Below are 19,570 nucleotides of genomic sequence, written 5' to 3'. Positions count from 1 at the left end.
CGGACATAATAGTTCATTTTGAATTGACTCTACGTATGCTTGGTAGCTGCGTCAACAGGGAGTTGCGTATTTCATTCTTGTCTTGGTTAAACCAATCTGTCAATGTGTGTTTGTGTCCAAGTTTGATCCAAAAGCAAACAAACATGGCGTCCTTGGACCCTCCGTGTCCCCGTGTGCTCGCTAACCACATATTTGCTCTACGCCCACAGCCTGTGCAAGGCCTCACATCCAACATGGCCGCCAGCAGCCCGGCCTCTTCCCCCATGAACGACGCTGCCCCGCCCGGTCGGACGTGCCGTCGTGTTCCCATGGCGACTGGGTAAGAACAGCAAACGTGTCTCGTACGTCGGAAAGCCAATAGGATGACGCCCATGCGTTCGCATAGTAAACAAATCGTTGTGTCATTCGACTGAAAAAAACGGGAAATAGCTTGAATGAATATTTTAGCCTTCTTCTCTACAAGCAGGTCAGGAAGTGTCCATCCGGCTGCCGCCTGCATGCTGTCCTCTTGCAGGCAGAAATGGAAATGGACAGGAAGCTGGACGGGTTCTGCAAGAATGCCAAGACGTTGGAGAACACGTTTGAAGAGTTCATGGCGAAGGTCGTGACCGTCTACCGTCATCATCGGAAGGCCCTGGTCTTCCAACATGGTAAAACCCTTCAATTGTTCTGCAACTACTTCTCATGGCACTACTTTTGTTTAAATTAAATTCCTTGACTTTCTTCATCACCAGAATACCATGCTGCCAAAGCACTACTTTTGTCTAAATAAAACTTGTCGGCCTCACTTCAACATGGTTCCTTGGCACCAAAATGACATAAGCTGTCACCAAGGCACTACTTTTATTTTACATGTTTTCCCAACACGTGATGAAACAAAGCATAACTTTTTTTCTTGATGAAGATCTCAACGCACTTGCAGCATAACTCCTTAGCAGTATTAGTATTTGTACATGTTTGTTGTCAATTAATCACTGTAATGTGTCCTCTGCAGTGTCGGAGCTGAAGTTCGTGCAAGACGCTGCTGAGCTGGCGAAGAACTTGACTTTGCTGCGGCAACGATCTTGGCGGCTGCAGCAGCGGATGGACGAGCTGAACGAACGTGTCCAGCAGCAGGTGGAAGAACTGTGGAGGGCTGAGGTGATGGTCTGGGGGGTGGCCTTCTGGTGACTGCAACTAATTAACTGTTGCCATTCAGTGTGGTTCCGCTAAATTTAGTCGTAAAAATGTTTGCATCCATGCTCGGCAGGTGGACGTGGACATGAAGCTGCGCGCATGTAGGGGTTCCTGCAGGGTGGCGCTGCCATTCAACATCGACCATGATGCTTATTGGAGACTTCGGGGCGATGCAGCTCAATTTGACCATCGGAGAAGGAAGCAGGCTTCACCTCCAAGAGATATCCCACAAATCAAACTGCGGCCTGTCCTTGTAGGCCCGCCTCCATCCAAAGAGTACAAGCAGATCCCGATTGTTCGGAGCGAACTGCTTACCCAGTTTGAGGACATTGGACAAAATCAGCTATTTGTGGAAAAGTCTGAAAATGACAAACCTCAAGAATCCTAACACTTTCCCAACAAACACTACCTACAATATTATTATTACTATGTAGATTAGTTCCACGGTAACGCTAGCCTGGCAAGCCACACCCACTAAAAAACCTGGTCGCAAAACGAACCGTCCAATCAAATCCATTTAATTGCTGTGACGTACGCAACGTCACAACTGCGGAAGTCCATCCTCATTCAAAATGGCGCGCGGGAGAAATGGTACTTTGTTGACACCATTCTGCATTAAATCAGTTTTAACTCATTGGAAACACACAAGAAAATTAAACCCTGAGTAGTTGACGACACTGGAATCATTTATTTTAAAAGAAGACCTTTTTTTGGTGTTTCTTTGGCGTCACGTCCACCCTTTGCTGTTTAGGTTCTTCGAACTGTGTTTGCCCCGCCTAATAAATGCACTAGAAGCGACTCCCCCCATCCGACCCAACCCGACAGCGTTGGATCTAGCTTGCCAGGCTAAGTAACACCACCATCGAATCTATTCTAGGACGGCTTGACTTTTCTGTATCCCACCCACACCAAGTCAGCGGATGAGTAAGATAGCACCCGATGTTAGCAAACTTAGTTTTAATATTGCAGCGGTGCCATTACGATCAAATGTAAATCTTGAGCTTAATAAATTCCAGTAATGAACTTTGACCAGCTTGACATGCCGCTGACCAGGAAAGTCGCCTTTGTCATATCTTGTTGAGGAGCTACTTACTGCACATTTAACTTATTAGTCAAATCAATGGGTAAAGATTTCTGGCCCCAAAGACCGGAAATGCGCTACGAGATCAGACTCCAGAGATAAATGAAACAACTTTAGTCATCATTGACTACTGGATTCGATTTATCTTGCTCATCTGAAAATAGATATGCACATTGGCTCCAATGCGCCCTCGACTCTCGTGGGGATTAGCGGTTCAGATAATGAATGGATGGATGGGTTTCATTAATTAAAGCTATTTTTAGTCTTTAAGGTAGTAGATGTGGTGGGGCGGCGTATAGCGCCCTCTGTTGACCAGTCGACACTGCCAAAATCCCAATACAGTACAGCATCCTTATTTAGCAGTGGTATATGTGTACTGTGCTAATGTTTGTTGAATGAGCTGGTAAACACGTTGACTGTATTTTGACAAAGATGAAATGGACACAAGTTCTTCAAGTAAGTGTGACATTTATTAACAAAGTCTCTATTATTGTTGTTTATCAAGAGGCGAAGACGGGTCGTATCTTCATGCTGATGGCTTTGAGCGAGTACCAGCTTCCCTTCCAGTTCATCCACACGATGCCGTCGTCCGTGCCGTGTTTGGCCATCTGCTTGGTGTAGGCTCCGCCAATATAGTATCGGCCGTTGGGATTGGCTGAATGGCAGCGGTTGTACCACCAGCCGCCGCCGTCCTCTCTGGCGCACTGCTTTGAGGGGTCGCCGGGATTCCTGGGGTCAAGTGGAAAAGTGTGAGGTCATTGTTAATGGCATTCAGGCCTGAACACTTAAAATGATCAATATCCACCATGCAGCTAGCTCATACACAATCATGGACCCTGAAATGTAGCAGCGAGCATACTCGTCGAAAAACACACTAGCACAACCGGATGTGAGTGATGGTTACATGGGCCGTAAATGGCCACACCCACCAGTTGTCGTTGTCTCTGTCGTAAGTGCTGAACTTTGCGCCATGGTGTATGGTCATCGTGCGGTTCTCCCCAAACAGCTCCAGAGCGCCGTCCAGGAGACAGTTCCCGGCGTTGCCCGAGTATTCGCTCACTGCCAGCATGTAGTTAGACGACTCGGACTGCATTGTGAACCGGCGATAAAGGCCGGAGACCTGAACGCAAAACGACACAACCATGAGTGGTAAGTACATTTGTCTTTGTTGAGACGCCAAGCTCACCTTAGCGCCCGTCCAGTCCTGCATCTCGATGAGAAGCTCCGTCGGACCCATCTTGGTCAGCTGACTGATGCGTTCGTTGCCCAGCCAGTATTCACCTGTCTCATGATTGGAAGTGAGATTTGTTGTTCTGCTGCCTTTCTAGGCAACATAAAAAAAACAAGATTGACCTGGAGTCTCGCAGTGACCCTTGCCCACGTCCATCGCGATGTTCCCAAAACCACGGCGGTACTCGTCCCAGCGTCGGCCAAAGTCCACGCTGCCGTCCAGTCGGTTCTGGATGAGGAGCCATCCTGGTGGACAACGTTCATGTGAGACAATCTCCTTGCAAGGCAGCCAACACGCGCCCCCCTCCCCTAACCTCCGTTCTGGGAGCTTTGATCACAGAAGACTCTGTATGGGGCAACGAAGGGGTCCGGTTGGATCAGGTACATCTGCGACTCTTTCCCGCCACGGCGGTAGATGTCTTCACACTCCTTTCCTGGAATTTCAGAAAGTCGTTTGAGCATCTGTTTTCCTCCTCTGCCATTTTTTTTCTCACCAGTCACCACGGGGATGGGGCATTTGGTCTGGCACGACTCCTTGCACTGCTCCCTCTGTGTCTGGATGGCCTTCTCCAGCTTCTCGATCTTCTCACGGAGCTTATCCACCACGCCCTGCAAGGGTATGACAACAACGCCCCCTGGTGGTGAAGTCTGTCACTGACGATGACTAATTCAGTCAGTTTTGTCAATTAATCAAGAACGAATGTAGCTATATTTGTCACGAAAAAAAAACGTCATTGCGTGGCCAGAACGTTCTTTGTTGCTAAGGAGTTGCTAAGGTAGTCTGAAAAGTTGCGAAATACGGCAGCAAAAGTGCTAATTGCAATCAAAGCATGTGGTGTGCCACCTACTTGCAGGACTCGAATGGTGGAGGGGAAGATGGTGTCGACCGTCTCCTTGATGAAGGCGTGCTGTTCCTCGACCTGACTCGTGAACTGATTGACCACCCGCCCGTTGTCTGTGGGGACAGGAAGCGCATGATTGGATGTGAGGAGCGCCGGAGGTAAGAACGCTTCGCGGGCGAGTGGCGTCACCTCCGATGATTCGCTGGCGCTCGGTGAGCGAGGAGGACATCTCGGTGGCGAAGTTGTAGACGACATTGGACGAGCGCGACAGGTCGTCCACCAGAGGGGTCAGCGCCTTGATGCTCTGGAACAAATAGGAAGCGTCTGATTGGTCAAGGGGCTGTTTAGGGGCTCCACTCACTAAAGCTAGCCATGGAGCAGTAATTCCAAACCAGTGTGCTGCGGCAAGAATTTTTTTTTTTGACATTTTAGTTTAGTCCACCATGATATGTAAAATAAATTCTTTGGAAACTGTGGCGTAGACTTACCGTCGAGACGCTCTTCTCCTGCTTGAGCAGCGCAACTTTCAGCTCGCAGCCAGTCGGACACAAAACACCCTGGCGAGGACGGTAGAAGCGTAGAAATGAATCGTAAAAATAGTTTTGCTCTCAAAGCTAAGGCTGAACCGTGTCGAAAAATATTTCATCAGTGATGACACGGTGTCTCTGAAATTATTTTAGAAAGAAAGAAAAAATAATAATTTATTAACAATAAAATTATTAAAACTACACGTTTTCTGGGGGGAAAAGCTGCTGACGTTTTTGAAAATTCGATTCTTGTGGTAGAAAAATGTAACGTACCAATTCTCCGCCGCCATACGAGCAGCCGCCTGACTCGGGGTGCACCTTCTTCTCCTCTTCCACTTTGGGTCCTCTGGACGTGGTGGTGGGGCGTCCTCGATACCTGGGCAGATGACATGTTGTTATCATGGCTCATACGTGCATACATGCGTGTGCAAAACTCTAACCTACTGCCACCGCTAATCGGGGGTGGCGAATAGCGGTTGGGGTTGTAGGAGTCCCGGCCGCGGGTGAGTGGGCGGTGGCCGCGGGCGTCGGGTCCACCTGGGTCCTGTGAAAATGGATTAGTGGACAGTGAAGAGTCCGACAGATGTTAGGACCCAATGACCACAAAATAGCCATCTGACTAAATGAAGAGCGCGATGTAGTCGTACCGTGGCGTTGGTCTTCAAAGGCTTCTTTGTGTCCTGAATGCAAAGCACAAAGTGTCAGCGGCTCATTTGAACGGAGGCCACATTCAAGCGGATTGCCGGGCTCACCGAGTCGTAATCGTCGTACTCCAGGTCGTCCTGTGGGGCGACGCCACCCACGCAAAGGAGCAGCAGCAGCAACACGCATGTGGTCTTCATCTTGGCTTTGCTCTTGTGTCCCGCCGCCCTCAAAGACGCTTTTTATGCTGGCGCGCTCCACCCCTTGCTCCTATTGGTGGCTCTCTGAGCGTCCAGGTCATCGCACGGCAAACATGACCAGGGACTGACGGGAAACTTAGTGTCAGGAACCTGCCGGATGTTTGAGTCCAAAGGGTCATCAGCATGTTGAAGTTGAGTTTATTTGATTGGATTTTTGTTTTTGTAAAAAAACAACACCTCAGTGACACACAAAACATTACAACCTCCAAAAGAGACGTAAAGTGAGACAGACATTGTCCAAAAATATGTCAAGCAAAAGGACGCTAGTGTTTAGGAAGCAAAAAAAAAAAGCATCCTGATATTTAGTCCATAAAATGGGGACGTTGCTTCAAGACTCTTGTTTTCGGGAAGCGTCCTCCTCAGGGATACTATTCCAGTCCCAAAGAGAAGTTGATCCCGTGGACGATGCCGATGATGATGGGTTGCCAGGCAACCAGGTACCGGAGCCAGTCCAGCAACTGTCCGTACAGAACATGTGTCTTTTCCCAGCTGGGTGCGGAAACCTTGATAAGGATTGACACACACGAATGTGTGCACACACACACACACACACGAAGGATAGAAGGATACGGGTTGTTCATCATTGTCTTCAAGTCCACTTTCTCGTTGCAGTAAGGACACGTCTGCTTCTTCCCCACAATGCACCAACCACGGATGCAGAATTCGTGGAATCTAAAAGTCCAGGTGGTCAGTTAAGATGCAACAGGAAGCTGCTATTCTGGAGATGTTTTGGAGGTGGTGAGGATACATGTGACCGCAGGACAGCTGGTACGTATCTTCGATGACGCCCTCCTCGTCCAGGTCCACCAGGATCTTCTGAGCGCACACGGCGCAGATGTGCTCGCTTAAACTACGGCTCGGAATGCCGCCGCCGCTGTAGTACTATGCAACCCCCCCAAAAAAATGCTTTATTAGCAAGTTAATGATCAAGTGATACTAACTTTCTATTTCTGTTACCCCGATGGTAGACGCCATAAAGTCGGAGCAGATCTCCGCAAAGTCTCGGCCCAGCACGCCGTAATAAAGCCCGTAGAATAACATGACCACGCCCACGTCCATGGAGTCCTCCGCCTTGATCCTGCACGTCGATAAACACATCGTGAAGTGCATCACGTCATCGCGTACCCCGCGCAGACTCACCTGAAGAAGACGTTGAAGCCAAACATGGTGAACATGATGGCCATGTAGCCCAACAGCCCGACGGCATAGCTCAGTTTGTAGATCAACAAGAACCACTTGTACACCATTCTGAAGAGAGAAGGAAGGAGCTTGACGCTATATAAATATTTTATGCATGGATCATTTTTTTTATATGCTTTTGTTTTGCCTTTTTCCCCACAGCGTTGGACTGCCGCCTACCTTGGCGTCCTGCAGGCCAGCGGTTTGCGCGTGGCTCTGAAGATGACATAGCTGGTGATAACGGAGAAGACGCCCCACATGGACAGGAACCTCCACCAGTAGAGTTTGAGAGTGAAGTAAAGAGGAACTACCCACATTTGGACCAGCGTGACCAGCTGAGGACAACAAATGTGAGACTTTCTGAAGCATCACACACAAACACACACACCTACACGCTTACGTTGTAGGAGCGGTGGTGGCGTTGCTTCCACTGGACCAGCACGATCTGGGCGACCACCAGAGTGGCCACCAAGATCATAACCATCTCGGCGTGCATGGCCTCGTGACCTTGGTGTTTGGCGTGCAGACGCTCGTGTTGCATTCTGCAGACACGGTTGCGAAAAATGAATCCTCAATTTGATTTTTTTTTTTTTTTTTTAAATAGCTTCACATTGATCATTAAGTGTGAATGTCCAATCGCTCCACTCACCGCCAGTTTTCTCGATGAGTCATTTTTAGGAGGTCATCCTAGAAACATTAGTGGAGATTGGGTATGTGTAGGAGAAATAACTCATTTTTAGACAAAATACACGGACTTCCTTCTGGAGCAATGTGCCACGTCAAAGTAGCAGCACGTTTCCCCCCGACACGGATGTTAGCCACGAGGACGAGTGAGTTCTCAAAAACGAAGCTTATCGTCGACTGCCTGCCCTACCTGAGGTTGTACATCCGCCATCCTGGCGGAATGAGAGTGCCCCGGTGCCGGCAGATTAGCCGAACGGGCTAACGGGAGGTGCTAGCTTAAAGGGCTCAGCTGGGTAACATAACCCCCGACTGTACGGCACAACGAAAGGGTCAAAATGCTTCGTGAAGTTATTTTGCTTGCTACAAAAAAAAAATAATGCTATTTTCAGTCAATGTGTGTGCAAGGAAGTTATGAAAACTAATCATCCACACAGCCGGTATTGCAAGTGTTTTTATTCTGGTCAAACAGTCATATATAAAAAAAGAAAAAAAAAAGTTTCTTCCAGATGCGCAGACTTGAAGTCAACCTGTGGAAAGAGGACAAGACACGCATCAGCATTCTGCCCCATGCCCACGACAGATGTGACAATCCAGCTATTCGCTCAGACATCCAAGGAACAACCATCTTTGGTCGTGTGACCTCCGGTGGAAACTGCGAATGTTGGGGTCAAGTTGTCATCACAGCGAGAGAAGGGTAAAGTAGCTTTTTTTTTTCTTTTTTTACATACCTGACTTGCTTGCTTTCTTACAACATGGCCAACACTGGACTTTCACCTGGAACAGAAAATGGAGACAGTCAGTTGTCAATTTAATCAATTACGACAAAAAGCAGGATTATAAAGTTCGCTCAGACATCCAAGGACTGCCATCTTTGGTCGTGTGACCTCCGGTGGAAACTGCGAATGTTGGGATCAAGGCGTCATCACAGCGAGAGAGAAAGGTAAAGTAGCTTTTTTTTTTTTTTTTAACATACCTAACTGGCTTGCTTGTTCACAAAATGGCCAGCACCAGACCTTCACCTGGAACAGAAAATGGACACCGTCAATTTTCAGTGTAATCTAATACTACAAGAAGCAGGATTAAAAAGTTCGCTCAGACATCCAAGGAATTAGCCGTCTTTGGTCGTGTGACCTCCGGTGGAAACTGCGAATGTTGGGGTCAAGTCTTCATCACAGCGAGAATGAGAGAGAAAGGTAAAGTAGCTTTTATGTTTTTACATACCTAGCTGGCTTACTGGCTTGCTCACAAAATGGCCAACACCGAACTTTCACCTGGAACAGAAAATGGACACCGTCAGTTTTCAATGTAAACAATTATGACAAGAAGCAGGATTACAAAGCTCGCTCAGACATCCAAGGACTGCCATCTTTGGTCGTGTGACCTCCGGTGGAAACTGCGAATGTTGGGGTCAAGTTGTCATCACAGCGAGAGAAAGGTAAAGTAGCTTTTTTTTTTTACATACCTTACTGACTTGCATGCTAACAATTTGGTCAGCACCGGACTTTCACCTGGAACAGAAAATGGACACCGTCAGTTTTCAATGTAAACAATTATGACAAGAAGCAGGATTACAAAGTTCGCTCAGACATCCAAGGACTGCCATCTTTGGTCGTGTGACCTCCGGTGGAAACTGCGAATGTTGGGGTCAAGTCGTCATCACAGCGAGAGAAAGGTAAAGTAGCTTTTTTTTTTTTTTACATACCTTACTGACTTGCATGCTAACAAATTGGTCAGCACCGGACTTTCACCTGGAACAGAAAATGGACACTGTCAATTCTCAATGTAAACAATTATGACAAGAAGCAGGATTACAAAGTTCGCTCAGACATCCAAGAAAGTGCTTGGCCGTCTTTGGTCGTGTGACCTCCGGTGGAAACTGCGAATGTTGGGGTCAAGTCGTCATCACAGCGAGAGAAAGGTAAAGTAGCTTTTTTTTTTTTTTTTTTTTTTTTACATACCTTACTGACTCGCATGCTAACAAATTGGCCAGCACCGGACTTTCACCTGGAACAGAAAATGGAGACAGTGAGTTTTCAATGTAATCAATTACAACAAGAAGCAGGATAAAGTTCGCTCAGACATCCAAGGACTGCCATCTTTGGTCGTGTGACCTCCGGTGGAAACTGCGAATGTTGGGTTCGAGTCGTCATCACAGCGAGAGAGAGAGAAAGGTAAAGTAGCTTTTACTTTTTACATACCTAACTGGCTTGCTGGTTCACAAAATGGCCAACACCGGACTTTCACCTGCAACAGAAAATGGAGACCATCAATTTCAATGTAATCAATTACAACAAGAAGCAGGATGATAAAGTTCGCTCAGACATCCAAGGACTGCCATCTTTGGTCGTGTGACCTCCGGTGGAAACTGCGAATGTTGGGTTCAAGTCGTCATCACAGCGAGAGAGAGAGAAAGGTGAAGTAGCTTTTATTTTTTTTTTACATACCTAACTAGCTTGCTGGTTCACAAAATGGCCAACACCGGACTTTCACCTGCAACAGAAAATGGAGACCATCAATTTCAATGTAATCAATTACAACAAGAAGCAGGATGATAAAGTTCGCTCAGACATCCAAGGACTGCCATCTTTGGTCGTGTGACCTCCGGTGGAAACTGCGAATGTTGGGGTCAAGTCGTCATCACAGCGAAAGGAAAAAAGTTAAGGTAGCTTTTATTTACATACCATACTGGCTGGCTTGCTTACAAAATGGCCAGCACGGGACTTTCACCTGGAACAAAAAATAGAGACAGTCAGTTTTCAATGTAATCAATTACTACAAGAAGCAGGATTATAAAGTTCGCTCAGACATCCAAGGAATTAGCCGTCTTTGGTCGTGTGACCTCTGGTGGAAACTACGAATGTTAGGGGGAAAGTCATCATCACAGCGAGTGGATGAAGAAATCAATCAAGTATAGAACGCAATGTTTCAAACCTGTTGTAGTTTCCTGATGAGATGACTGCCAAGTTCTGCAATCACAAAGAATCACAAATTTGAAACTGGCACTTGACCACGTGTTAGCATTAGCCCACGTGTTGACATATCAAGCGAATATTGTTTAATATTAAATAGTAGTTAAACTACTTTCAACAATCCATGAGGCGGTTGAAAAGTGTGTAACTAAGCATTCGGTATGCTATTGACAAATTAAGCAACGGTGGTCTCTCAGAACGAGGCGCAAAGACCATCGTCAACCATCCGTGTAGTACAGTAATCCCACATGCAAACTACTTGCACAATAAGATATACTGTGCTTTTCTTATAAAACAGAGCAAAGTATTAGGTGATCAAAGATGGACATTGCATTTTAGTTACCACTATCTTCGAGCTTACCTAATGCCTTAGCAAGCAGGATCCAAATGGGCTTTGCTGACTCCGATTCTTCGTATATATAGCCTCTTGTACATCATCGCCACCTGGCGGCTGGAGGGGAAACGACGGATCCCTCCTCTAACCCTTTTCGTGATTGGTGGACGTTACATTGAAGCCGATTGGACGCCCTATCCCCACCCCCGCCTCCGTCTGTTTCTGCTGCTGCTGCTGCTGGTGTTGCCATGATGATGATGATGGTGACAGCCCCCCTCCTCACACACACACGCAGACAGAGGCAGAAAAGGATGGCTTGAGGCTGGAAAACGCACACATGCTGTTCGGCCGTGCGTCCGTCGCACTGGAACCTGGTGAGTATCTCCCCGCCCGCCTTTTGCATGACACTACGCGGTGATGAAATGGTGGGTGAAGGAGTGAAGATGGAGGGATGATGATGGAGGGAGGAGACAGGAGCATCTGTAGCTTGTCCCTGTGCGACATCCGGCCTGCGTGTGAGCCTGAAGTTAGCATCCCGGGTGCTAATAGTGACAGCGGCTATGCCCCCGAAGTGACATATGTCATGATAGGAATAATCATATAATGACTGTAAGATCGTTAAATGCAAACTATATTAAATGTCACTTTGCAAGAAATACAGAACGGATGATGATACCATACAGTAAACACCCAGGGAGTTTCCATTCATTCAAATGAGCCAAGACCAAGCCCTGCCGATTTTTTATAATTACCTCTATCAACAGTTTAAAACAGTAAATATAACACGAATCATGATCGATAAACCCAATAAACTCGCAGTTGGCTAAACAGCAGTGCTGTGTGGATAGTTTTTCGAGATAAGAGCCCTCGTTCGGACGATTTGTTTGCTTTGACTTGAGAGCAAAAAATTGAGATAAGAGCATTGTATCGTTACATATAAAAATTTGAGACAAGAGCATTGTATTGTTACCTTTAAAAAAAAGACGCTGTTGAAGAGAATTACATGTTGTGTACTGTATGTGAAACAATAGCTTTGCCTCTGGAGAGTTCATTAGCTAAATGCTAACAAAAAGTGCAAAATGAGCTAAAGAAATCTGTCATAGTTGTCGCTGTGATCTTTTAATGAATTTAAACACAAATAGTGAGGTGACATGAGTAGACTGACCATATAACAAGACTTCCAACCAGCTATTGTTTATCCTCTGCGAAGATCAACTAAAATAATTTTCTCTTACTGGGCCAATTCGAGTTATTGTGAAACTCTTTAATTTGCGTCTGCAGGAGTGCATTATTCTCCCCCTTGGAAGGGTTTAATGTCATTCCCATGAATTCAAATGAGCAAAAAAGATTTTGTGTTTTGACTTATGAGTGAGGTCACGGAACAAATGGGATTTGTATGTCAAGCTGCCAATGGAAATGCACGTGCATGAGACGTAGTGTATGCGTAAATGTAACATTTTAGGATCAAAAGCTCCGCTTTTGGTCTCCATGGCAACCACAGCATCACCCTCACTAAAGACATGAGTGTGACCTACTTAACTGTTCTCGCGGGTGTGGGCGTCTCCGTCATAAACATCTTCTCTTTCTATTCCGTAAGATGCCGAGTGAACGTCGTTTGTGTGTTTGCGGGCTCGGTTCGCTTATGACTTGGGTCGGCTCTGACAGCCTCATGGACTGAGGGCGGTGCGGAGAGCATCGCAGCAGAGACGTCCCTCGACCGTCTCGCCGCCCAAGCTGATGGCGGGGCATCAACACTCTCCAGACAGCAGCAGTGAGGAGTGCACCGTGCTCGAGGCTCCGCCCACTAAAGACACTTGCCCGCAGCATGGTGGCAAGGTGAGGTTTGCCGGGCAACCACGTGGTACGTGGCCGCGCCGTCGCCATCCTTGACGTCGCGTCATCCGCAGGTGTCCGAGTACTGCCGGGCGTGCACACGTGCGCTGTGTGGCGAGTGCGTGCCTGAGCACAGCGAGCACCCCAGGGTGCCTTTAAGCGAGGCCTTGGAGCAGCACCGATGCACCTTGGAGGCAGGGATGAGGGCGGCTCATGACAGGTGAAAGGAGATGGTGACTTGAGTATTGGTCACTTGGGTTGAAGTTGCCAAATTTGGGACTGCTACTACTCTACAGACTACCGCAGATTTCCGCCGCTGCCGCGGTGGTGGGAGAGATGGTCCAGCAGTTGACCAATCAGAGAACGGCCATCGAGGAGGACATCCAGTCTAGCTTCGAGGATCTTCACAAGCAGCTTGACGTGAGGAAGAGCGTTCTTCTCATGGAGCTGGAGGTCACATTTGGCCTCAAGCACAAGGTGATTGAAGTGAAATACAATATTTTGTGTAACCATGAAGTGAAGTGGTTCTGAGTCCACGGGTTATTTGTCGTATGTGGTGACCCCAGGTGCTCCAGTCTCAGCTTGAGAGCCTCCTGCAGGGAGAGGCCACCGTGTCGTCTGCTTGCACTCGCGCAGAGGAAGTCTTAGCGACGGAGGCGTGTGCGAGTGACTTGGAAGTGGAGGTGGACCTCAAGGAGAGGCTGGAGGAGCTGGCCGGACGAGGCGTGTCGTGCCAGCCGGAGGAGAACGACCAGCTGGACCTGGTCCTGGAGACGGATGGACTGCGCAAATGGATCCACAATCTGGGCACCATTGTGACCACCAGGTAGGAGGCTTCTAATTTAGAGATTCCAGCGGAAACTTAACTGAAAAGGTCTTTGGGAATGCGTTGAACAGGCAGAGTGAGGCTAAGCCTCAAGGCGGTTTGACTTTAATCCACGTTATCCTCTTTCTCAGTGCCGTGGCGAGCCAGAGCGAGGCTATGGGCACCGGACTGGAACAGTGCATCGTGGGACTCCCTTCCTCCGTCACCATAGTAACCAGAGACAAATCCGGAGGGGCTTGCAAGGGCGGCAATGCCATCTTGTCAGCTGAGGTCGTGAATATGGCCGCCGAAGCAAAACGTGGCTTCAGCTTTCTAAACCTTTTTTTTCTTCTCCACAGGTGTTCACGCCGGACGGCAGCATCGTGGACGGCGAGATCGTAGACCACAAGAACGGAACGTACGAATTTGTTTACGTGCTGCCCAAAGAGGGCGACTTTTCACTGGCGCTGCGTCTGTACGACCAACACATTAAGGGAAGTCCCTTCAAGCTGAACGTTGGCACGTCTCAGGTGGGCCAAAAACACAGTAGTGTGTGCGTGGTTTAAAGCGATGCTCATAACGCCAGTTTTGACCGCCAGGTGTCGCCCTCCACCACCACGCCGTCCAACTCCGCGGCCAACGCCACGCCGTCCACAGGTTCCTCAGAGGGCGCCAAGAGACGTGGAAAGTCCCCCGGCCAGAAGAAGAAAGGCTCCAAGAGGGCCAGCAGCGCCCTGGGAACACCACGCCGCAAAACCCAGAACCCCATCGAGGACGACCTCATCTTTCGGATCGGAACCAAGGGACGGAACAAAGGGGAGTTTACCAACCTTCAAGGGGTCGCCGCAGCTGCCAGCGGGAACATCTTGATCGCTGACAGCAACAACCAGTGTGTGCAGGTGACACATTGCGATCACCATATTGAAGGGAAAAAATGAACTTTGAGTAGATCTGTTTTCAAAATTGTTTTGTTTGAATAATTGTTTCTGGTGTTTCAGGTGTTCTCCAGCCAGGGAGAGTTCAAGAGTCGATTTGGGGTCCGCGGACGGTCGCCGGGGCAACTGCAGCGACCCACGGGTGTGGCGGTGCACGCCAGCGGTGACATCATCATCGCCGACTATGACAACAAGTGGGTCAGCATCTTCTCCAGCGATGGCAAGTTCAAGGTGGGTGTCAATCACATTCATTGTAAATTCTAAATTGTGATGGACCTGAAGCTGGATGATAACAAGGATATGGAATAAATGCTCAAATCGCGTTGGGCTTGCTAACGCTAAGGTTGTCACGCTCACACGGGTGGACAGGCCAAGCTGGGCTCGGGCAGGCTGATGGGACCCAAAGGTGTGTCGGTGGACAATGAGGGTCACGTGATTGTGGTGGACAACAAAGCGTGCACGGTCTTCATCTTCCAGCTGAGCGGGAAGCTCGTCACCAAATTCGGGAGCCGCGGGAATGGCGCCAAACAGTTTGCAGGTAAGGCGCGTCGGACGGATCACTTGACCGACTCGACGGCTTCACCTTTGTGTGCTTGCGACTCCGAGGTCCGCACTTCGCCGCCGTCAACAAGAACAATGAGATCATCGTGACCGACTTCCACAACCACTCCGTCAAGGTAGCAAAGTTCGCCCAATCAAAGATTCAAGACTTCTTTGTTATGTCGTAGACATTGTTTTCAGATCCAAGACTTGTGTCTGTGCCTGCCAGGTATTCACGCCCGAAGGAGAGCTGCTCCTCAAGTTCGGCTCCAACGGCGAAGGCAACGGACAGTTCAACGCCCCCACCGGCGTGGCTGTGGACACCAACGGGAATATCATTGTGGCTGACTGGGGCAACAGTAGAATACAGGTCCGCTGTGTTTGTGCCCCCCACAAAAAAAAAAATCCCTAGTCCGCTGCAATAAAACTAAAACATTGTTTTGCTGTTCAAACCATGAAGGTGTTTGACGGTAGCGGTTCTTTCCTGTCCTACATCAACACGTCGGCCGACCCCCTGTATGGGCCGCAGGGATTGGCCCTGACCCAGGATGGACACGTGGTGGTGGCTGACTCAGGAAACCACTGCTTCAAAGTTTACCGCTATCTACAATGATGGCAAGACAGAGGAAGATCCAGCAGGCGGCGGCTGCCATTTTCATTCCGTTGAGGTCAATATTCGTTTAACATCCTTGGATGGACAGCCAAGATGGCGGACGTGAGTGATGTCCTCTGATCGATTCGATGTCATTTTGTGATCGTTCAATTTGGGTATGTATTCCACCTCCCGGCCTCCAGGAGGTAGTTAAGTGCTAATTTTCTTAGCATGGATGGCTAACAGGCAAAGCTAGCAGTCAGCAGTGTTGTGACTCGCAGTGCAGGCCCCCTCCCTTACCGGGACAACACGGTGACCAATCATCCCTTTAAAGTGACCAGTTCAAATTTGACACTTTTGCGTGACCGAAGGAATGAATCCGTGTGCGTGCTCACCAGCGGCGAGAAAAACTGAGTGGGCGGAGTCGGCGAATGACATCAAACTTGATTAGCAAATTCATGAATTCATTTCATGGCATTCTTACTTTTGATTGTGTTCCATTGTGTGCATTGAAATTCTTAAGTGCCAAAGCGTTATGTTCACCTCTCAATAGGTTCGACTTACAAAAAGTTGCGGGGGTTGACCTTTTTGTCTGACGTTTCAGGAGGAACCTAAAATGCGCCACCACCGATGGTGTATGTTTTCTTTCCATCTTTGAAAAGCTTATAGTGCATTTTAAGTTCACCCTAAAATTGCGACCGAAAGCCCAGCACCCATAACTCTTTGTGAGTCGCAAATTTTCTTTGATATTCAGTACTCAATAGTCAAAATGTGACGCTAACAAGCCAGCACACACCACTAGCTCAGTGCTTATGCTTGTTTTTAACTATTTCCCCACCAAGATTGTCATTAGCATAGTTTATTAGCATGTTCCCCAACCGCGGCTAATGTTCTACGTTTGGTGGCACTAACAAAGCTGACATTATGATTTTATTAGCATGTGGGCCAATTCGGCTAATGTTATTAGCATGTTGACAGCGTGGCTAACACTTTTTTTTTTTTAAAGAAAAAATATATATCAGCATGCTTAAAGAACGTAATAATGCGACCGCAACTAGTTTCTACATTACACGTGGCGTCAAATTTTATTGATTAGTTTTTGTGGTACACATAATGCATTAATCCCCTGCTATTCAGGAATAGCGAGCAGCCTAATGGATGCCCAACACAAATATTTATGGTTGCTTATATTAATAGTTTAAACCTTAAATATAGCTTACCACAAACTATATAAAAAAAAAAGAAAATACTCATCGTACAATATTATCTTTAAAAATAAATACTATATTCAAGAGTATTTGATCTCAGTATAGGAAAAATTGCAAATAATACCAGCCAATGTGAATCTGTCAAGATACAAAGATGATAAAGAGTCTAAATCTGTCAGAGGTAAATTCCTGAATGGTGAATATTCAGGGGATTTCTGTAAATTGGTTGCATCATATTTCCATAAAGAACCAGCCTAGTCGACCAAAGATTGATGGGGAAAAAGTTAACAAACCAGCTAGTTATGCTATCAGCGCTAACAGTCAAATAACGACCAATGAGGGATGTTTGTGTGCTATTGATTGTTAATCAGTTGTGAATGTTTCCTGCATGTCCATTAAATAACCAATAAATGACTTTCTTCATCCATGCCGGGCAGCATTTAGTCCTTTTCGTAATACGGGAAGGCCACCTTCAGGGCAGGTCCAGCATGGCGTGCTGCTCCAGAATGCGCTGGGTCGCAGTGTGGACCTTCTGGAGAGCGCGGATAATGACGCGGAGGACGGGCTCCGCCTCACGTTGATTCTGGGCGCATACCAGCTTCAGAAAGTACTCCCGGTCCGGGAGGGCGAGGAAGACCAGCTCTGCGGCCTGCCGGAGCATCCACGAGTGGTGGGGTGCTAGCGCTACCTGGTAGGCGTCCCTGCGGGGCAGAGGTGGCAAAAGTACTCACACCCAAATCAATCCAAGCATTGACCATAATGAAGGTGGAAACGGGTGATGACATCATCAGCTAGCACTTGTGCATACCTGCCGAGCTCGCCTGGCGTCTTTAGGTGTCCGTGCTGGTCGGGCACGTGCGTCAGGCCGTCCAGCGTCATGGTGAGCCACAGTAGCGAGCGATGCAAACGCAGCAGCGTCCTGCAGCCCGAATCGGTTCGGCGGGAAAAATTCACCAAGCCCGCTTGTAGCTCCGCCTCCACCATAGAGCTTACTGAACGGTATGCCTGCAGCGAGAGCACAGTCAGCCCTTTTAGGTCAACCGTACGTCTAAACTACAGTGATAATCAGCATCCCGTTTAGGCAGCAACTGTGTAGGGCCCGTTTTGACAACAAACCGGTTAAGGCCGCTAACAACCCATTTAGACAGCCCTTGATATTCCCCTCTGCAACCCGTCAGGTGTCAAATGGGTTCAGTTCTACCATCCGCAACCCGTTTAAGCAGCAAACGGGTTAAGTTCCTAATGCTATGTAGACGCTAGGCAACTAATGAGAATTTGTTGCAGAATCACACACTGCGCATTTGTAGCCGCTTGAGGTCGCATGTCCTCAGGCCCTCTCACCCCTCCCTTCAGCCCATGTGTGTGAGCCAGTTGTCGAATCAGGTCCATCTTCTCGTTGACCTTCTGAGAGAAGAATGAGACCACCGGTCCGAGAGACTCCATGAAGCTGTTGGCATAACAGAGTGCGGTCAGTCTCCGATCCTGCCATTGTGTGTGTTTGTAACGTACATAATCAGCTGGTCCCAGCTTCGCAGGTACGGTTCCAGGAGGACATCGTCGGCAACCGAGACGCTAGATGCCAAAAAGCGCAGCAGATGTGATGCCTGAAACAATTGGCCGGGACACTCCTTGATTGTGGGCAGGGCCTCGTCGGGCTCCACCAATGGAGGCTGAGGCTGAGAGAAAAGAACTTTACACCAGGGAAAACAAATTCTGAACACAGCCTAACGTAGGTTTATTTTTACCGTTTTACTATATGCCAAGCATGGGAAGTGTGCTGGGCCACAGTCTCCAACGCCACCTTGAGCTGCGGAGTGTGCGGTGAGCATTAAAAACGAGGAGAGTGGGTGGGTCGACGAGCCACGGTAAGAACGTGAAGTGACTTACGGAGCCACTCAGAGCTGAGGAAGACAACCACCGCCAAGATGGCCGACAACAGCAGGCAACAAAGTAGCGCCGTTCGTGCGAGCGTGACCATGACGACGGCTCACACGAAAACCTTCAAAACACACATTCAAACACACACATTACACATACAAACACACACATTGATCATATTGGACACTCCGTGACAGACGAGCACTTGTCACTGGATGAACTTTAAACTTGACCTTCGCTCTCTGGTGTTTATCTTTTCCACATAGACTCACAGGAATGATAAGTTGTAAAAAGTAATCAGGAAACAAGTATTCAAATGTAGCACATACAATCCAATACCATACAACTTTATTTGTATCGCGCATTTCACAAAAAGCTGGAGCAGTAACTAATCGCTTTACATTTAACAATGGGAAAACCACCAAAACAGTGAAAACAGAATAGTAGACCACAAGATTAATACGAAAATACGGTGGAAAAATAACAACAAAGTCAGTCGAAACGTGTAGTAGTGTAGTATATGTTCCTAAAACTCAGTAGCGGCAATATTTGGACTTTAAAAACTAGTTTACCTGTTATTCGAGTAAATGTAGTTTTAGGTTAGAACACAGAGCGGCGCTGTGACTACGTGCCACCCCCACCAATATGGCAACGAAGAACGTGGCGTGACGTCACTGGATAGCAAATCATTTAAAATTCCAGCTTCGTTTTTAAAAAAAAAAAAACAGTTCCTTTGAAAGGATACGGATTATAAATTGCGCCCAAAAGTGACAACATGATGATAGTCAACGGACGAACTCTGGACTGGATTTATTCTGTGGTAAAATTCACGCTCGTTTTAAGTAAAGCCAAATA

The 19,570-nt window shown here is 47.8% G+C and overlaps 5 protein-coding genes and 2 long non-coding RNA genes across 7 annotated transcripts; 3 read left to right on the top strand and 4 right to left on the bottom strand.

The window, feature by feature from the left end:
• Nucleotides 1-212: 212 nt before the first annotated feature.
• Nucleotides 213-3,707, top strand: LOC133143480 (fibrinogen alpha chain). Its single transcript, XM_061265421.1, has 4 exons — nucleotides 213-319; nucleotides 467-650; nucleotides 995-1,140; nucleotides 1,250-3,707. Exons 2-4 carry the CDS (start codon nucleotides 521-523, stop codon nucleotides 1,562-1,564), a joined length of 591 nt encoding a protein of 196 aa, XP_061121405.1. The 5' UTR covers nucleotides 213-319; nucleotides 467-520; the 3' UTR covers nucleotides 1,565-3,707.
• Nucleotides 2,706-5,765, bottom strand: fgb (fibrinogen beta chain). The gene is made up of 13 exons (XM_061302532.1): nucleotides 5,609-5,765; nucleotides 5,504-5,536; nucleotides 5,297-5,400; nucleotides 5,130-5,232; nucleotides 4,818-4,886; nucleotides 4,519-4,633; nucleotides 4,336-4,442; nucleotides 3,982-4,096; nucleotides 3,802-3,921; nucleotides 3,611-3,733; nucleotides 3,444-3,538; nucleotides 3,187-3,377; nucleotides 2,706-2,986 (listed from the first exon to the last, which is right to left on the bottom strand). Exons 1-13 carry the CDS (start codon nucleotides 5,696-5,698, stop codon nucleotides 2,758-2,760), a joined length of 1,494 nt encoding a protein of 497 aa, XP_061158516.1. The 5' UTR covers nucleotides 5,699-5,765; the 3' UTR covers nucleotides 2,706-2,757.
• A 115-nt stretch (nucleotides 5,766-5,880) lies between these two features.
• rnf175 (ring finger protein 175) lies at nucleotides 5,881-7,943 on the bottom strand. The gene is made up of 9 exons (XM_061264184.1): nucleotides 7,812-7,943; nucleotides 7,587-7,624; nucleotides 7,338-7,479; nucleotides 7,118-7,272; nucleotides 6,899-7,006; nucleotides 6,716-6,836; nucleotides 6,507-6,640; nucleotides 6,329-6,430; nucleotides 5,881-6,247 (listed from the first exon to the last, which is right to left on the bottom strand). Exons 1-9 carry the CDS (start codon nucleotides 7,830-7,832, stop codon nucleotides 6,127-6,129), a joined length of 942 nt encoding a protein of 313 aa, XP_061120168.1. The 5' UTR covers nucleotides 7,833-7,943; the 3' UTR covers nucleotides 5,881-6,126.
• A 116-nt stretch (nucleotides 7,944-8,059) lies between these two features.
• LOC133144318 (uncharacterized) lies at nucleotides 8,060-11,022 on the bottom strand. Its single transcript, XR_009710654.1, has 12 exons — nucleotides 10,952-11,022; nucleotides 10,553-10,587; nucleotides 10,303-10,348; nucleotides 10,066-10,111; nucleotides 9,820-9,865; nucleotides 9,580-9,625; nucleotides 9,324-9,369; nucleotides 9,084-9,129; nucleotides 8,843-8,892; nucleotides 8,595-8,640; nucleotides 8,350-8,395; nucleotides 8,060-8,148 (listed from the first exon to the last, which is right to left on the bottom strand). It is a non-coding gene; the product is annotated as an uncharacterized LOC133144318 (long non-coding RNA).
• LOC133144900 (uncharacterized) lies at nucleotides 8,861-10,484 on the top strand. The gene is made up of 3 exons (XR_009710791.1): nucleotides 8,861-9,792; nucleotides 9,875-10,034; nucleotides 10,121-10,484. It is a non-coding gene; the product is annotated as an uncharacterized LOC133144900 (long non-coding RNA).
• Nucleotides 11,023-11,119: 97 nt separating the features above from the next.
• On the top strand, nucleotides 11,120-17,264 carry trim2b (tripartite motif containing 2b). The gene is made up of 13 exons (XM_061299058.1): nucleotides 11,120-11,298; nucleotides 12,590-12,760; nucleotides 12,832-12,977; nucleotides 13,054-13,234; nucleotides 13,324-13,583; nucleotides 13,715-13,853; nucleotides 13,922-14,092; nucleotides 14,162-14,461; nucleotides 14,561-14,728; nucleotides 14,867-15,035; nucleotides 15,104-15,174; nucleotides 15,267-15,407; nucleotides 15,498-17,264. The coding sequence occupies exons 2-13, from the start codon at nucleotides 12,662-12,664 to the stop codon at nucleotides 15,648-15,650; spliced, it is 1,998 nt and encodes a 665-aa protein (XP_061155042.1). The 5' UTR covers nucleotides 11,120-11,298; nucleotides 12,590-12,661; the 3' UTR covers nucleotides 15,651-17,264.
• gltpd2a (glycolipid transfer protein domain containing 2a) lies at nucleotides 17,248-18,914 on the bottom strand. Its single transcript, XM_061264548.1, has 6 exons — nucleotides 18,725-18,914; nucleotides 18,583-18,644; nucleotides 18,347-18,513; nucleotides 18,179-18,284; nucleotides 17,646-17,842; nucleotides 17,248-17,538 (listed from the first exon to the last, which is right to left on the bottom strand). The coding sequence occupies exons 1-6, from the start codon at nucleotides 18,813-18,815 to the stop codon at nucleotides 17,310-17,312; spliced, it is 852 nt and encodes a 283-aa protein (XP_061120532.1). The 5' UTR covers nucleotides 18,816-18,914; the 3' UTR covers nucleotides 17,248-17,309.
• Between the last annotated feature and the right edge of the window lie 656 nt (nucleotides 18,915-19,570).

This window comes from Syngnathus typhle, linkage group LG1, assembly GCF_033458585.1.
Source record: "Syngnathus typhle isolate RoL2023-S1 ecotype Sweden linkage group LG1, RoL_Styp_1.0, whole genome shotgun sequence".
Classification (NCBI taxonomy): Eukaryota; Metazoa; Chordata; class Actinopteri; order Syngnathiformes; family Syngnathidae; genus Syngnathus; species Syngnathus typhle.
The sequence above is the reverse complement of the archived record's forward strand: the minus strand, read 5'-3'. Positions and strand labels throughout refer to the sequence as shown.

Excerpts from the sequence above, each read along its gene's own strand:
- LOC133143480 (XM_061265421.1), top strand. The coding sequence starts at position 521 with ATGGAAATGGACAGGAAGCTGGACGGGTTCTGCAAGAATGCCAAGACG. Across the intron at positions 651-994 it reads GGCCCTGGTCTTCCAACATG|TGTCGGAGCTGAAGTTCGTG; the intron begins GTAAAACCCTTC and ends TGTCCTCTGCAG. Across the intron at positions 1,141-1,249 it reads AAGAACTGTGGAGGGCTGAG|GTGGACGTGGACATGAAGCT; the intron begins GTGATGGTCTGG and ends CATGCTCGGCAG.
- fgb (XM_061302532.1), bottom strand. The coding sequence starts at position 5,698 with ATGAAGACCACATGCGTGTTGCTGCTGCTGCTCCTTTGCGTGGGTGGC. Across the intron at positions 5,401-5,503 it reads CTTTGAAGACCAACGCCACG|GACCCAGGTGGACCCGACGC; the intron begins GTACGACTACAT and ends CCATTTTCACAG. Across the intron at positions 5,233-5,296 it reads CCGATTAGCGGTGGCAGTAG|GTATCGAGGACGCCCCACCA; the intron begins GTTAGAGTTTTG and ends TCATCTGCCCAG.
- rnf175 (XM_061264184.1), bottom strand. The coding sequence starts at position 7,832 with ATGGCGGATGTACAACCTCAG. Across the intron at positions 6,641-6,715 it reads TTATGGCGTCTACCATCGGG|TACTACAGCGGCGGCGGCAT; the intron begins GTAACAGAAATA and ends GGGGTTGCATAG. Across the intron at positions 6,248-6,328 it reads AAGACAATGATGAACAACCC|CTGGGAAAAGACACATGTTC; the intron begins GTATCCTTCTAT and ends TTCCGCACCCAG.
- trim2b (XM_061299058.1), top strand. The coding sequence starts at position 12,662 with ATGGCGGGGCATCAACACTCTCCAGACAGCAGCAGTGAGGAGTGCACC. Across the intron at positions 14,729-14,866 it reads CCAGCGATGGCAAGTTCAAG|GCCAAGCTGGGCTCGGGCAG; the intron begins GTGGGTGTCAAT and ends ACGGGTGGACAG. Across the intron at positions 15,175-15,266 it reads TCCACAACCACTCCGTCAAG|GTATTCACGCCCGAAGGAGA; the intron begins GTAGCAAAGTTC and ends TGTGCCTGCCAG.
- gltpd2a (XM_061264548.1), bottom strand. The coding sequence starts at position 18,815 with ATGGTCACGCTCGCACGAACGGCGCTACTTTGTTGCCTGCTGTTGTCG. Across the intron at positions 18,514-18,582 it reads GCTTGGCATATAGTAAAACG|CCTCAGCCTCCATTGGTGGA; the intron begins GTAAAAATAAAC and ends CTTTTCTCTCAG. Across the intron at positions 18,285-18,346 it reads AGCTGGGACCAGCTGATTAT|CTTCATGGAGTCTCTCGGAC; the intron begins GTACGTTACAAA and ends TTATGCCAACAG.